This window comes from Convolutriloba macropyga, chromosome 2, assembly GCF_964194025.1.
Source record: "Convolutriloba macropyga chromosome 2, txConMacr16.3, whole genome shotgun sequence".
Lineage (NCBI taxonomy): Eukaryota > Metazoa > Xenacoelomorpha > Acoela > Convolutidae > Convolutriloba > Convolutriloba macropyga.
Genome location: NC_134469.1, coordinates 39,511,600 through 39,524,672, shown reverse-complemented (window position 1 = coordinate 39,524,672; position 13,073 = coordinate 39,511,600). Strand labels below are relative to the sequence as shown.

General features: G+C 35.9%; 1 protein-coding gene across 1 annotated transcript in view; it reads right to left on the bottom strand.

Annotated features, from left to right (window-relative positions):
* Positions 1-11,799, bottom strand: part of LOC142358653 (translocon-associated protein subunit gamma-like) — an 18,971-nt gene extending 7,172 nt beyond the window's left edge. The window contains exon 1 of the mRNA XM_075410137.1: positions 11,527-11,799. Within this exon, the coding sequence (XP_075266252.1) occupies positions 11,527-11,766 (240 nt within the window). The 5' untranslated portion in view covers positions 11,767-11,799. The remainder of the gene's footprint in view (positions 1-11,526) is intronic.
* Between the last annotated feature and the right edge of the window lie 1,274 nt (positions 11,800-13,073).

Sequence of the window (13,073 nt, the reverse complement as noted above, 5' to 3'; positions counted from 1 at the left end):
TTAAAAAAATCAGAACAAAAAAATAAGAAAAAATTAGAAAATCAATATCAAAATGCCGCATGTGAACAAAAAAACCCCTAGCGAGAAATGAAAATTTAATTCTAACAAAAAACTAGGCCTAGAATGAGCTGTGAATGGATTGGGAAAACCAGTTAGAAAAAAATCCGATCCAAAAAATCGAAAAAACAGCAAAAATCAGAGTGAAATTGCCGCATGTGAACGAAAAACCACTATCGAGAAACCAAAATTTTGTTCAAACACCGTTTTCTCACTCTACTTTAAAATTAGAGCGAAAAAAATTCACGCCGCAAAACCACTCGCTTTTTCGCTCCATTTCCTGTTTCGGCGTGACCAAAATCACTACTCCAATTTGACTTCAAAAATCATGAAAATGTGTGAACAGATCTTAAAAAAAAAAGACAGCGCTCCAATACAATTCAAATTCTTTGAATTGTAAAAAACCAAGAGCACCGCAATATAGCTTCGCTCAGCTTACAGCTTCGCAGCTATAAACACACACACACGCTCGCACACACACACACACACATACACACACACACACACGCGCGCGCGTGCACCAACACACACACACACACACACACACACACACACACACACACAAACACACGCTCGCGCACACACAGACGCACACACATACAGACGAACACACACGCCCGCACACACACACACACACACACACACGTGCACACACACACACAGACACACGCACACACACACACACGCTCTCTCTCTCTCTCTCTCTTTCTCTCTCTCTCTCTCTCTCTCTCTAATTTAGTTGTCGCTACAAGAAAATATTGAAGATAGGATTGCGTGGCACTCAGTTGAAAGTGTGGGAAATCATCAGACGCTACTTTAATAACAGAAAACAGTATAAAAACAAGAAATAATTTGTCAGTGCCAATGATTACTCAAAGTGGAGCCCACTGTTCTTGATGTTTTCATCCAAGTCCTCATCAGCAGTATCATTTCAATGTATAATTAAGAGGACTACACGACAAGACAAAACGCAGCAATTCCCAGCGCTGCGTATAGAGTGATGTGCCGCTTGAGTCAATAAACATTTGAAAGTGAAAGTACTGATTGATGAGCGAAATCAGCAGCTATACGCAATGATTGATCACTCAAGAATCGAGAAAGATCTAAGAAATCATGATATCCATTAATCTTCATCGAACATCAAGCTGAGCCGGAAAAGTAACTAAAACATGACAGCCGCTAAATAGAATTACATCGCCTGTTAGCCTGTACCTGACAAACTCTCTACAACAGTAATAGCGCACACATTCTCTTGTGGTTCCCCGAGGAGTCCGAGTACGGGTGACCTCAGATTTTTTTTAGAAAGTTTACAAAAAGAGCACCAACGACATAGGAACAAACCAGTCCGATAAGAACAAACCAGTGCGAGCGCGCTGGGTTACGGTAGGAACGATGTGCAGGGTGTGGCGATTGAGTGGATGATGGTGGGAGGGGTGAAGGGGTCAAACTCTACGAACCACCCTTCACAGAATGAAATTATATCTCCTAAACAGTTTCGGACTTAGAGTCTAATAGAACTTAGCCCTCCGAGCGCTACCTGTTTTTCCCGTTTTTGAGGACAAAAAACTAAATGGGCCAGACAAAAAAATAGCATTAAAAGACCACAGGAATAATATAATCGCTAAACTTGGTTTGAGAGCAATTAATATCGAGGTCATTGCAAGAAAAAACTGCGATAGCTTTATTGTTCCGACCCCTCTTGAGGGGGGGGGGGAGGAGGAACTATATACTCAAATGGTTTTTTGTTCACAATAATTTGGCCGATCGATATATTCATCGTAGAGAGTTGAGACTGGTATCATAAGTAAGCTCCTCCAGAGCAGAATATGGAATTAAAAAGATTTGATTTCGATTTTGATTTTCGTTTTTTACAGGTTTAAAGTTATCGAGGTTTAAATTTTTTGAGAAAATAGAGTGAATTCCGTTGAATTTTTGACTAAAATTTCGTCAATTTTGGTAAAACTGGTGAAAATCTTTTAAGGAAGTGTTGTTGATTTTCTTTAAAGACAAAAAATAGTGTCGACTATTTTCATTTAATTTGTCAAAAATTCTGGCTAAATATTTCAAAATTTAGACTTTTCATCAAAAACAGCACGAAATAAGTTTCTTTAGTCCACTTTGATTAAATTTGCAGGAAGTACACACCCAAACAACATTAACACAATCTTTGTAGACTCAAAAAGGGGGCTTTTTTTACTTCTACTTCCGTTGAGAGTGCTCTGTAATTAAAACTGTCGTTTTTTACTAACTTTACTCGTTGATTATCAAAAACGCAGCATTTTTGTTATTTTTTAACTAACAAATTATCTAGTCTATAAAATTTAAAAAAGTGTTCCTAATGGACGAACAGCATTAGTAGGGCCAGTTTTGGACCAATCTTGGACTGTTACAATCCAAAAACATTTCGGATTGTAATCAGTCGGTCTTTTTTTTAAATAAAGTCATTCGATATACTTTATATTAATTAAAGAACAGAACATTTCAAACCGAAGCTCAGTAGTGATAGGTTTCCTCAACAGCTCCAAATTAATGCATCTAGTTATTTCTTTGAGAGCTTAATGTCGTTTAATTTTTAAAAATATTTTAATATTAAATAAATAAGGGCTTATTGAACTTTGCCCCTATTTTTCTGAATTTTGTCAAATTGTAGCTGAGCTTTTTCATCTACTGATTTAAAAGTTAACATCTGTTGCGGTTTTACGCCTTAGGTTATGGTTTTCTGGCTTTGATACAAGATTTCACATTTTTTTTTTAGGTATTTGCCAATTTTCACGTTTTCTAGTTTTGTCAAATTATCACGTTATTGAAAGTTCATATATCAAATTATTGGCGCTACAAATAAGGCACAATTTAACCAATCAAAATCTTTGAAGATAAATATTAACAGCTTCGACACTACTTCCTCGAAAAATTTATTTGAATTTTATTCTTTGTCTTTAACTGACGTTTTTACTTTGTCTTTTTAGTCGTATGAAATTTCCTGTACAATGACCTGGTTTCATTGGGTTTTCTTGGAAGAAAAGTTACGCCGATATTCTGATATCATTAGATAGCTGATGGCTTTCATGACTTTGAAAACAATTGTTTTCCAAAATAAAAACACTTCAACCTCGCAATTTTGTTCCTTTTTTTTGTCTTTTTGTTAACTAGTCTCGTTAATTACAGGCCAAATATGACATTATTTGTGTCTAGGGAAGGTGTCGAAAGAGATTGGTGTCACAATATCTAATGTTTTTATGATTCGTTATGACCTTACCTTACTGCCTTCGACATGGGTTTTTCAAAAAAGTAAATTAATTGTTGATTTTTGTCATATTTGACGTTCTTTTTGTAGACGTAAGACATATTCTGGAAAATTTCAGGTCCTAAGGGCTTCATTTTGAAGAATAAATTAACTTATTTAAATAATTCTCTCTGTAATAATCGGCTTTCATGACTTTGGAAATAATTTTATTTTCGACAAACAAGTATTACTTAATTTTGCCTTTCTTTTTTGTCTACTTGTTACCTAGTTTCATCAATAAAAGGTCTCATATACATTATCGGTGTTCGAAGAAGGTGTAATGGAACATACTTTGAGTTTTTGTTTGTTGTCTATTTCTTGTTATTGTCACCGTATTGTAACCGCATAAAAAGTGAATACCGGCACTTCATAATTCCCTTCTGTAGAAGCATCGGTATTCGTAAACCTATGGGATAATTTAGCTGATTTCTAATGGTTTTCATTACTTTGAAACTAATTGTTTTAAAATAAGCGAATTTTTCAACCTTACTGTTTTCGTTCATTACTGTCTAATTGTTATCAAGCCTTATTATGGACTGGTCCCATACCATTTCTGGTGAATTACAAGTTATTTGGTTTATTTTCAGTTTTATCTGACGCAATTTTGACTTGGTTATTAAGTTTTGTTTTTGAAAAGGGACAAAGTTTTGATGTAGTTAATGTTTGTTGTTGTTTGACTTTGCTGTTCTTGATTCGCTTTCTCAATATTGGCATATCTCATCAATCTACTGCATCATTTTTAACTCCACTGAGTTAATTGCTTTGGAGGCTATCTTATCGGTCATACACAATTTTTTTGAAAAATAATTTTTGGGTTTTTCTATCTGATCCTCATTTGGTAGACAATTATGCCAAAATTGTGCTTGAGCGGGGTCGGAACCTTATGTGCGATCGCACATTACCGAGCCTCCTGACAAATCTGTAGTCTGATAATACCAATGCAACAAACGCGACCGAAAAACTTTTCAATTTCAAACGTTTCTCTATTAACAGTTGTGATCTCTTTAATTTATTTAGACCAATTAAATGTAAAGCTGCCTTCAAATAACGTTAATTATATTGAGAGGACCTTAACTCCTGAGGGTAAGGTAAGACATTTTGAGGGTGAGGAAAGACATGTTACAAAAAATTACTCGATGGTATGAACAAGAAATCACTCTAGTGGGATTGAAAATTGACGTCACGCACACAATTCAGTCTAAAATTGCATGCATAAATGGCCAAAACAGATTTGAAGGTAGTAAAATGTCAATGGTCGTAACCTAATTCTGACAAGGACGACAAACAAACCGCAGAATTCCGGAAGCAACAGATCTTGCCAAAAAACGTCATTACAGTCAAGAGCATTGTTTCTCGTCCAGAGACAACAATTGTTTGCATTCAACTTCAGCATTGGCATCATTAAAGCAAGTAAAAATAAGGTTGTCGAAAAATCATCAGAAAATGGCATAAAAAAGGCTAAGTGAAAATTGTTGGGACGAAGAAAGAAAACAGAGCATAATCTGGACACGAGAAAACTTTGTATTATTAGAAGTATTGAAATATACCGTTGAAAAAAAGCAAAAAATTTTCAAGATAAATTGACAAAATCGAAAAGTCTGCAGGTTAATAATTGTTAAGAAAAAATTATTCTCCCGAAAGATAACTCGGCGATGAACAAAAAATAACTCTAGTGAGATTGAAAATTGACGTCACGCACACAGCTCAGTCTTGACGCACCCAAAGAGATTTGAAGGTAGTGAAACGGCAATGGTCGTAACACAATCGTGACAATGACAAACAAACCGCGGAATTCCAGAAGCGACAGACCTTGCCAAAAAACGTCATTACAGCCAAGAGCATTGTTTCTCGTCCATGGTTCGCATTCAACTTCAGCATTGACATCATTAAAGCAAGCAAAAAACAAGGTTGTTGAAAAATCATCAGAAATGACAAACAGAAAAAAGCTAAGTGAAAATTGTTGGGACGAAGACAAGAAAACAGAGCGAAATCTGGACAAGATAAAACCTATTAGAAATATATTTCTTTGAAATATACCGTTGAGAAAAGCAAAAATTTTTAAGGTAAATTGACAATATCAAAAAGCCTGCGGGTCAATAATTGTTAGGAATAAAATCAATCTACCGAAAGAGAACTCCGCGATTAACTGATATGGCTCAAAACATCGAAAAACTTACCCGAAGTTAAGAAAACAATCAGCCGAAAAATTGTAAGAAAATGACCACACTTGACCCACTTCACGCCAACTAGGATTGAGAAACCAAAGAAGAAAGTGTACAAAGTAAGATTCTTCATCTCCAAATCTCTAAAGTGTTCTAAATTGAAGTACAACTTTGGTTAGATTAGACGATTATACAGCTCCTCAAAGTTAGGTACAAAAAGTTTCAAACTAAAACCAACCAGTATACACTAGTGAAATTTAATACGCTTATTCACTATGACTTAAGAACGTTTTATTGAAGTTTATCGGTTTACTCCGTTTCTTTTGAATTTGCTCTTTTGAGCGTGACTGCATTCCCTATGTTGCCAACATTGTTTGAATTTGAATGAATTCTATTATCTATTCAATTGAAACAGTGATTGGGTTAAGTCAGCAGTGCGAACGATGAGCTGTGTAAAACAAAAAAACCAACTAAAGGAACGCGAAATGAAAAGACCATCTAAATAGCCCTTAGAGTACATGACGGCGGCTATTAATTAAACTTCATATTTCAAAAAAATACTTTCAGTCTGGGCGTCACACTTTAAAACTAACAAATAGTTCTCTTTTCTTGAAGAGATCTTCGAAATGAATTCAATCTAATGGAAAAACAATAGGAAGACGATAGAGCAAACAAAAAAAACTCCAAGGCAAAAAATCATTTACCAAAAACCAGCTGAAGAACATTTCTAAAACATCAATTTAGTAACTAATAGCGTAGAAGAAGTTTGGAAAGTCTCGGAACTCCATTATACTAAATAAAATCAGCAGGTACAAAAATGAAAACATTGAAGGAAAGAAGATCATTTCTTGAAAACTATTGCAGGAACTCCTAAAGGCGAAGCAAAGGAAACTAAACAACTAATCACACGCAATTTCAAGAACCGAAAAGTTACCAAATACTAGACTGTAGAGATTACCAGCACGTTGTACAAAAAGGCATGAAAAAAATCTTCATAATTTCTGAAAACGTATCATGAAACTAAAGAAGTTAGGTATAGAACAAGTACAGTTATTTAATAACCCTTTGAAGTCGGGACAATTTAGTTGACAATTTTTCTCAAAAACATGAAATATTTTTGATGTCAAAATCCCAAAAATGTCATAATGTGGTTAAAACTGACATTAGTAAACAATTTTCAATGAAATTTAAAAAAAACGTTAAGCCACAAAATAAAAACATAGCTGGCAGATTGCCAGAAAATAGCCGCAATAGATTCGTAGATCGGCAGTCTAAAAAAACAGTAAAAAAGACAGACCAAAAAAATTCGTCTTTTCATTGAAGGCTGATCTGTTATATTTTGATTAAAAATCTGTATAAGTTATTGCTGCCTCTATTAGCTGATCTCAAATAACCTTCATTTAGAGTGATACACACCCATTTGACCTCAACTCTTTGAATTAAAGTAAATAAAAGTCAATTTCAAAGTGAGGAAGTCATTTTTGAGAGTGAGGTAAGTCAAGTGTGACCAAAAATTTAATCACGCGCAAAAAAACTCGCTCCACTAAGAGCGAAAAATGACGTCACACATGCAATTCAGTTGAAATTGCATGAACGAATGAACAAAAAATGGCTGTGACGTCATATGGTCGTAACAAAAATCATGACGACGAAATAAAAAAAAACCAAGAGAAGGCCAATAATAGCCTCAGCCACCATAAGTATAAGTCTCCAAAACAGTTTGAGCATAAATAGAGCTGAAAGGCTCTAAGAGCACTTAATGCTCGCTGGGCGCTACCTGTTTATCCCGTTTTTGAGGACGAAAAGTGTCAGACGAAAAATCGATCAAGCGAAAAATCGCATAAAAAAAGAAAGGCCAACAGGACTAATATAATTGCTACAAACTTCGTTTGAGAGCAATTAATAAGACACGTCCTGCATTGCAATCCAAATAAACAAACAGAAACCAATGATTGTCTATGAATCACACCTGAGGAAAAAATTTCAAAGCATACAGCCGTGTACATAAATGGAAATAAAAAAAGACTTTCATTCCTCTTTGACAAAAATTCAGTAGTGTTATTAAATCTGATAACAGCTAAATTAACGTACGCAAAACGCATACATTGGGTTTCGCAGAAAACCAAAGAAGACACAAAGTGATTGGATAATAAGCAAGAAAAATGAGAAAATCAATTTCACTTCTGTCTTCGTAACAGTGGCGTTACACTCATTACAACTAATGTAAAAAACGTCTCAGTCACACACCAAACCTTTTTCTATTAGAAATCACACATAGACATGGAGACGTCTCATTATTCAGACTAAGGCAAAAAAAACAACAAACACGGGCTAAAGTAAAATACACTTCAATTTTTTGAAACCAGGTAATGTCAAAATATCAAAACTGACAGTTCTAAACATAAACAATAAACATACCCGGTAGATTTCCGGAAAATAGCCGCCGTTGATTCCAATAAGCATGATTGGGATTGAAAGAATAGAAGATATTGGAAAAAAGAGATTTTTGTACAAAAACATTTTTAAGTCCGATTTATTTTGATGGCATTTCGTAGTTGAACATACTTCTGTTTCTTAGAGAGAGTCTGCAGGGGCTACTATCAATACCAATAAGCATTAGAGATGATAACTAAGACTTAAAGGAACGACGTTCAAATAGCGGGCATCTAAAATTGGGCTTTATGGGTTTATCCCGTTTCTATTTCTGACTTCAATTTTTTATACTGACTCTGTTCATTTTGAATTGCTTTGCTGAGCAACTGATGTTCAAAATCGCTTTTAGCAGAATGAGAGAAGAGAGAAACTAGCCTAGAGAAGTCAAAAAGATTTCACGCAAAATGTTGAAAAAGCGACAAAATGAGGTAAAGCGAAACATTTTTTTGTTCGACGAAGTAAAAAAAAATAGGAGCGCTATAATAGCCGGCTGACAGGATGAGGGTGGCTATCAAACATAACTAACTTAACGTCGGGGGAATTGCTCTCAAACAACCGGCAAGAAGTTGGCTATGTCAGTAGATAGCCACGGTTTAGTGAGGCTAGCTCTAGCTTAAATGAAGGGGCGTGAGGTGAGCGTAGAAGGGAGGTGTACCGGGGGGGGGGGGGGGCGACGGTTGGAGGGGGGTCTCATTGAAGGGGGCTGATGTGGTGTGTGTGTGTGTGGGGGGGGGGGTGAATTGAGGGGGCTGATACCGGGGGTGGTGGGTGGGGAGCAATTTCTAAGAACCGCCCTCTACACGATAAGTATAAGCCTCCAGAACAGATTCTGTGAATCGCATACTAGGAGACTGGTAAGCTGAAAAATATCCGGTTTTGGGACGAAAAGTCAAATGCATAAGTACGGACAAAACTCATAAATTAATGTTTTAAGTAGAGCCAATACCACTAATAGCTGTGAAATTAAATCAGTAACGTTTTTTTTTTAAAATCCACCAGAAAGACGATAGGTCTTGCCATTAAACGACAGGAACAACAAATAGGGGCGAAACTGAAAAAAAATTCATTAATATATTTTGAAAACAAGTAGTTTTGAAGCAATAAAAACCAATAGCTAAGAGCTGAAACCATTAGCTACTTCTAATTATGCCTCATTAGATCGCCAAAAACACTTGTCGTTAATAACATACTGCTAAAGTCAATAATAATAACATTAATTGACAGGACAAAAAAATGAACCAAAAATACGGACAAAACCGAAAAGAAAAATAACGTAAAATTAAAAAGTCAATAGCTATGAATTGAAACTACTGACTAAGAGATATATTAAAAAGATCAACAACACAGGCAACACTCAAAAAAATCACTAATATTTCAAGAAAGCAGAAAGCATAGGAGTCAACCATTAGCTGCCCATTGACGTCTGAAAAAATTTACTTTGGATTGTAAAAAAAACAAAGGAAGGGCCAATACGGACCCAGCAACCACTTTGCGTCTATTATTAAATATGTTTACTCGATTTGGCTATTATCAATTAACTGCGAAGAAAATATTGCAAGAAAATCAAAAAGATCTAGCATATATTAACATCGAGGGCATATTACTCAAATATCGAACAGAAAAAAATTCGTTTTCAAATATTTACAAATATTTACTGTCGTTTTTTTCAAATATTAACAGAAATCTTTTTTCCTGTAATGTTGTATTGTAGTTCTGCTCAAAAGAAGAAGCTTATGCTGTTGGAAGTAAAAAAAAATTCAGCCGATGATGCATATGTTCTGTATGACCGATGATGCATATGTTCTGTATGACTGGTCTAATCTGATACATTGAACAAAAGATGTTATGAGACTACTTCGTCAAGAAAATGACCGATGATAGGTCTCATGGTATTTCAAGTTTCTAAAAAACGTTTATTTTTTGCCTTTAAACTTTTAAAACAAAAATTTGACTTTCTTTATCCTTATTCGATGGTAATGTTTACTTAGTGCAAAAATTCATTTACAAAATAATCATTCCGGCCAAATTCCCAAAAACTTTGAGGTTATTGATGATTACGTACAGGATCAGAAACATTGTTAATTTCCGCTAATACACAACAAAAAATGCGATTGACAAAGAGGCAAAGTACAGTTAAGAATATATCATTATGTAAAAAAACCATTATTTAAAGAACTAGACCTTTCTTAAGCAAACGCGAGCTTGAAATTTTTTTTGCACCAACCTTCACGTACAGCGTGAAGATCTACGAAGTAAGAAACAACTCAAATCGAATGCTTTCAATGACGTTACCTTTAGATCCTTCAAAAATTCTTTCCAAAGTGTTCTTTCAAGGACGCTCTCGATTTTGTATTAAGTCTGATATTAGAAGGCAACCTATTATAAATATTTAAATTATAATGGCTTGCGCAACAAAAGAATCAGCTTATAACTTATTGTTCTTTCTCATGTCAAACGTAACTTTGACCATGTCAAACGTAACTTTGACCGGGTCATGTTTTAGTCTCATTGTAGAGAGAAATTCATTGTTATAATTCATGCTGGAAGATCAATATCTCTTTGACTTCTGTAAGCAAACAGGCAAAACTCATAAGCAGAGGACACGGAACTTGCTTTATTCAATAAGTGACCAGAAAAACGAAGACTACTTCATATAAATATCTGTGGACCGCCTCAACGTTTTCACGCTGATGGATAGAAACTGTTCATAGCACATCCTTCATAGCACATCCTTTGTTATTCTAGGCAGTAAAGTATAAAACCATTACTATTCGAGTCCCAAAAACCACCCCAAGAAACTTTGTGGCTAAAACTTTCTCTGCTACAGCCGTTCGCCACAAATCCTGTCGAAAGATTATTTTCTCACTGACCATATTTTCAATTTGAACTAAGAGGTAAAAAGCATAAAAGGTAAAAAGCCCACTTAAGAGGTAAAAAACGTAAGATTTCTCATCTATGAGAAAAAACCGTTCGTATATTAGCACTAGGTCATACAAAAAAAATCCAATACCACCGTGATTTAACTCAACGGCAAGACTTTTGTAAACTTAATTCAGCTAAAAATTTTACTGAATATGTCAAATTGAAGAAATTGATTGGACTAAATTGAATAGTGAGCGGCTACTTCCAGTTCTAAAAGGCGCGAATAGCGAGCGGGTAGTTCTAACAGGCGCGCCTGACAGACCATCGTGTGACGCACAGTCAATTTCGTTTGTCGGTGCAATATATAAAAAACTGCAGCTTAGTCTTCCTCCGGGTGTCATTTACAAATTTAGAACCTAGAGTGCATTTAATGCCTTTAGGTATCGTTTAGTAACGCTTCCATTCCAGCTTAGTTTTTCAGAAATTTGACGCTTACATCAGACTTTTACAGAGACAGTAGACCGCATTTTCTGCGTGCAACTTCCTTACATTATGAGAACGTCATTTATTCAAGGCATAAAGTTCAGCTTACTCAAAGCCTAAGGTCACTTTATTCAAGTTCAGAGGCCAGCTTGTTCAAACCAAATTTAAAAACGCGTACAGATCAGCTAATTCAGCCGACTGAAATGACCTACTTATACCCGGATGTGTTTTTCTACTTGCTCCCACCTTGGCAATAAGGAAAGCGCTGACTAGGCACATGACCGTCCAGGGAATGTAGTTTGCCATGGGGTCCATCATGTGTATGCGCCAATAGAGCCACAAGGGAATAGTCGCCACAATCAGAGCCATACCATAGAAAACTACACCAGACACCCCGCTCAAATTACGGCCGAAGTCATTCAACAACACGTCTATTTCGTCCTGGTTGTCAGCAGATTGATTCTTTTTAGGCGATTGGGCACTCATTGCTCGCTATCTGAAATGAATTAATGCTTTATAGTTTAGCCTATCACAATGATAATTCAACAACGCGTTGATAATATTGGTTATAAGACTAAAACCAGATTCTTTGACCCACTTGTTTTATTTAGTATAGCGAAAATTGAAATTCAATAAGTAAAAAATGTAACAGATGTTGTAAATTAAACAAGGACACGTTAAATTGATACAAGTCTGCTTTACTGATGTTTTAATGTAGAATAAGACGATTCAGACTGAAGACGGAACTAAATGGCAACAACTTTGGCCGGCATTGAGATATGCATTGAACTCATTCCCAATACTGCTAGCATGGAACCAGCAAATAGTAAATCTTAAATTTGTCCAAATCGCCTCGGTCTTTGATTGAATCGATTTGATCTACTCCGGATTCCACTTTGCAATCGATTGGAATCAAATTGTTGACCATTTTCTTTTCGTCTGCTCAGGCTATTGCTCGGTCTGTATGAGCTGGATGGCATCCGGTCCAAGAAACCCTGATTTACATTTCTTGATTGACGATTTGAGTTGAAAGCCATCTTAGATTGAGCTAGTTGCCTATCCTTATTTTTTGACAATTTGGCGGATTTAATTCGCAAATCGTCTGCGGGAAGTTTTTTGCCTAAACGTGCTTGCACACCTAGTCTAGAATGCACAACTTGTGTTTTCTGCTGCTGTTGCGGAAGTCGAGATAGAGAAGTTTGTTTACCGGCAACTGCTTTTGGGGTTTCAATTGCATTCTGTGTCCTTGGCACATTTTGTCTCATATCAGTTACAATTTCTGAGCTTGCCTCAAGCAGAGCTTGGGTAATTGCAGCTAGAGGATATCCAGACAGTCTGCCTTGTCTCTCTTTCTGTATTGTATTTCGCTTTGATACGCCTGCATACAACGACAGTTGCGTTTTAGCACGAGATGCTATTTTACGAGCAAGAATACCTGAATCTGAAGTTTGCGACTGATCATTGCGGGCTTCAATCTTTTGCTGCGCCAATTTCGGAACAAAATTTTTTCGGGGAGGGCCTCTGGGAGCTTTTTTCATCGCCGGTTTGGCACTTATAATGACTTTAGGCTTACGAGGAGATATATTTGGGCGATCAATGTTCGTCAGTTTTGACTTTTGACCTTGCTCCTCTTGTCTTAACATAGCAAACCTGTCACTGAGCGATAAACCCATTTTATCAGCACTTTCTGAAATCAGTTGTTCATAGTCAAGGTTTTTCATAGTCAATTATAGTAAAGCCGATAATAAGAACGTAATTTTCACTGATTGAAGTAACTCAATAAAACATCGGAA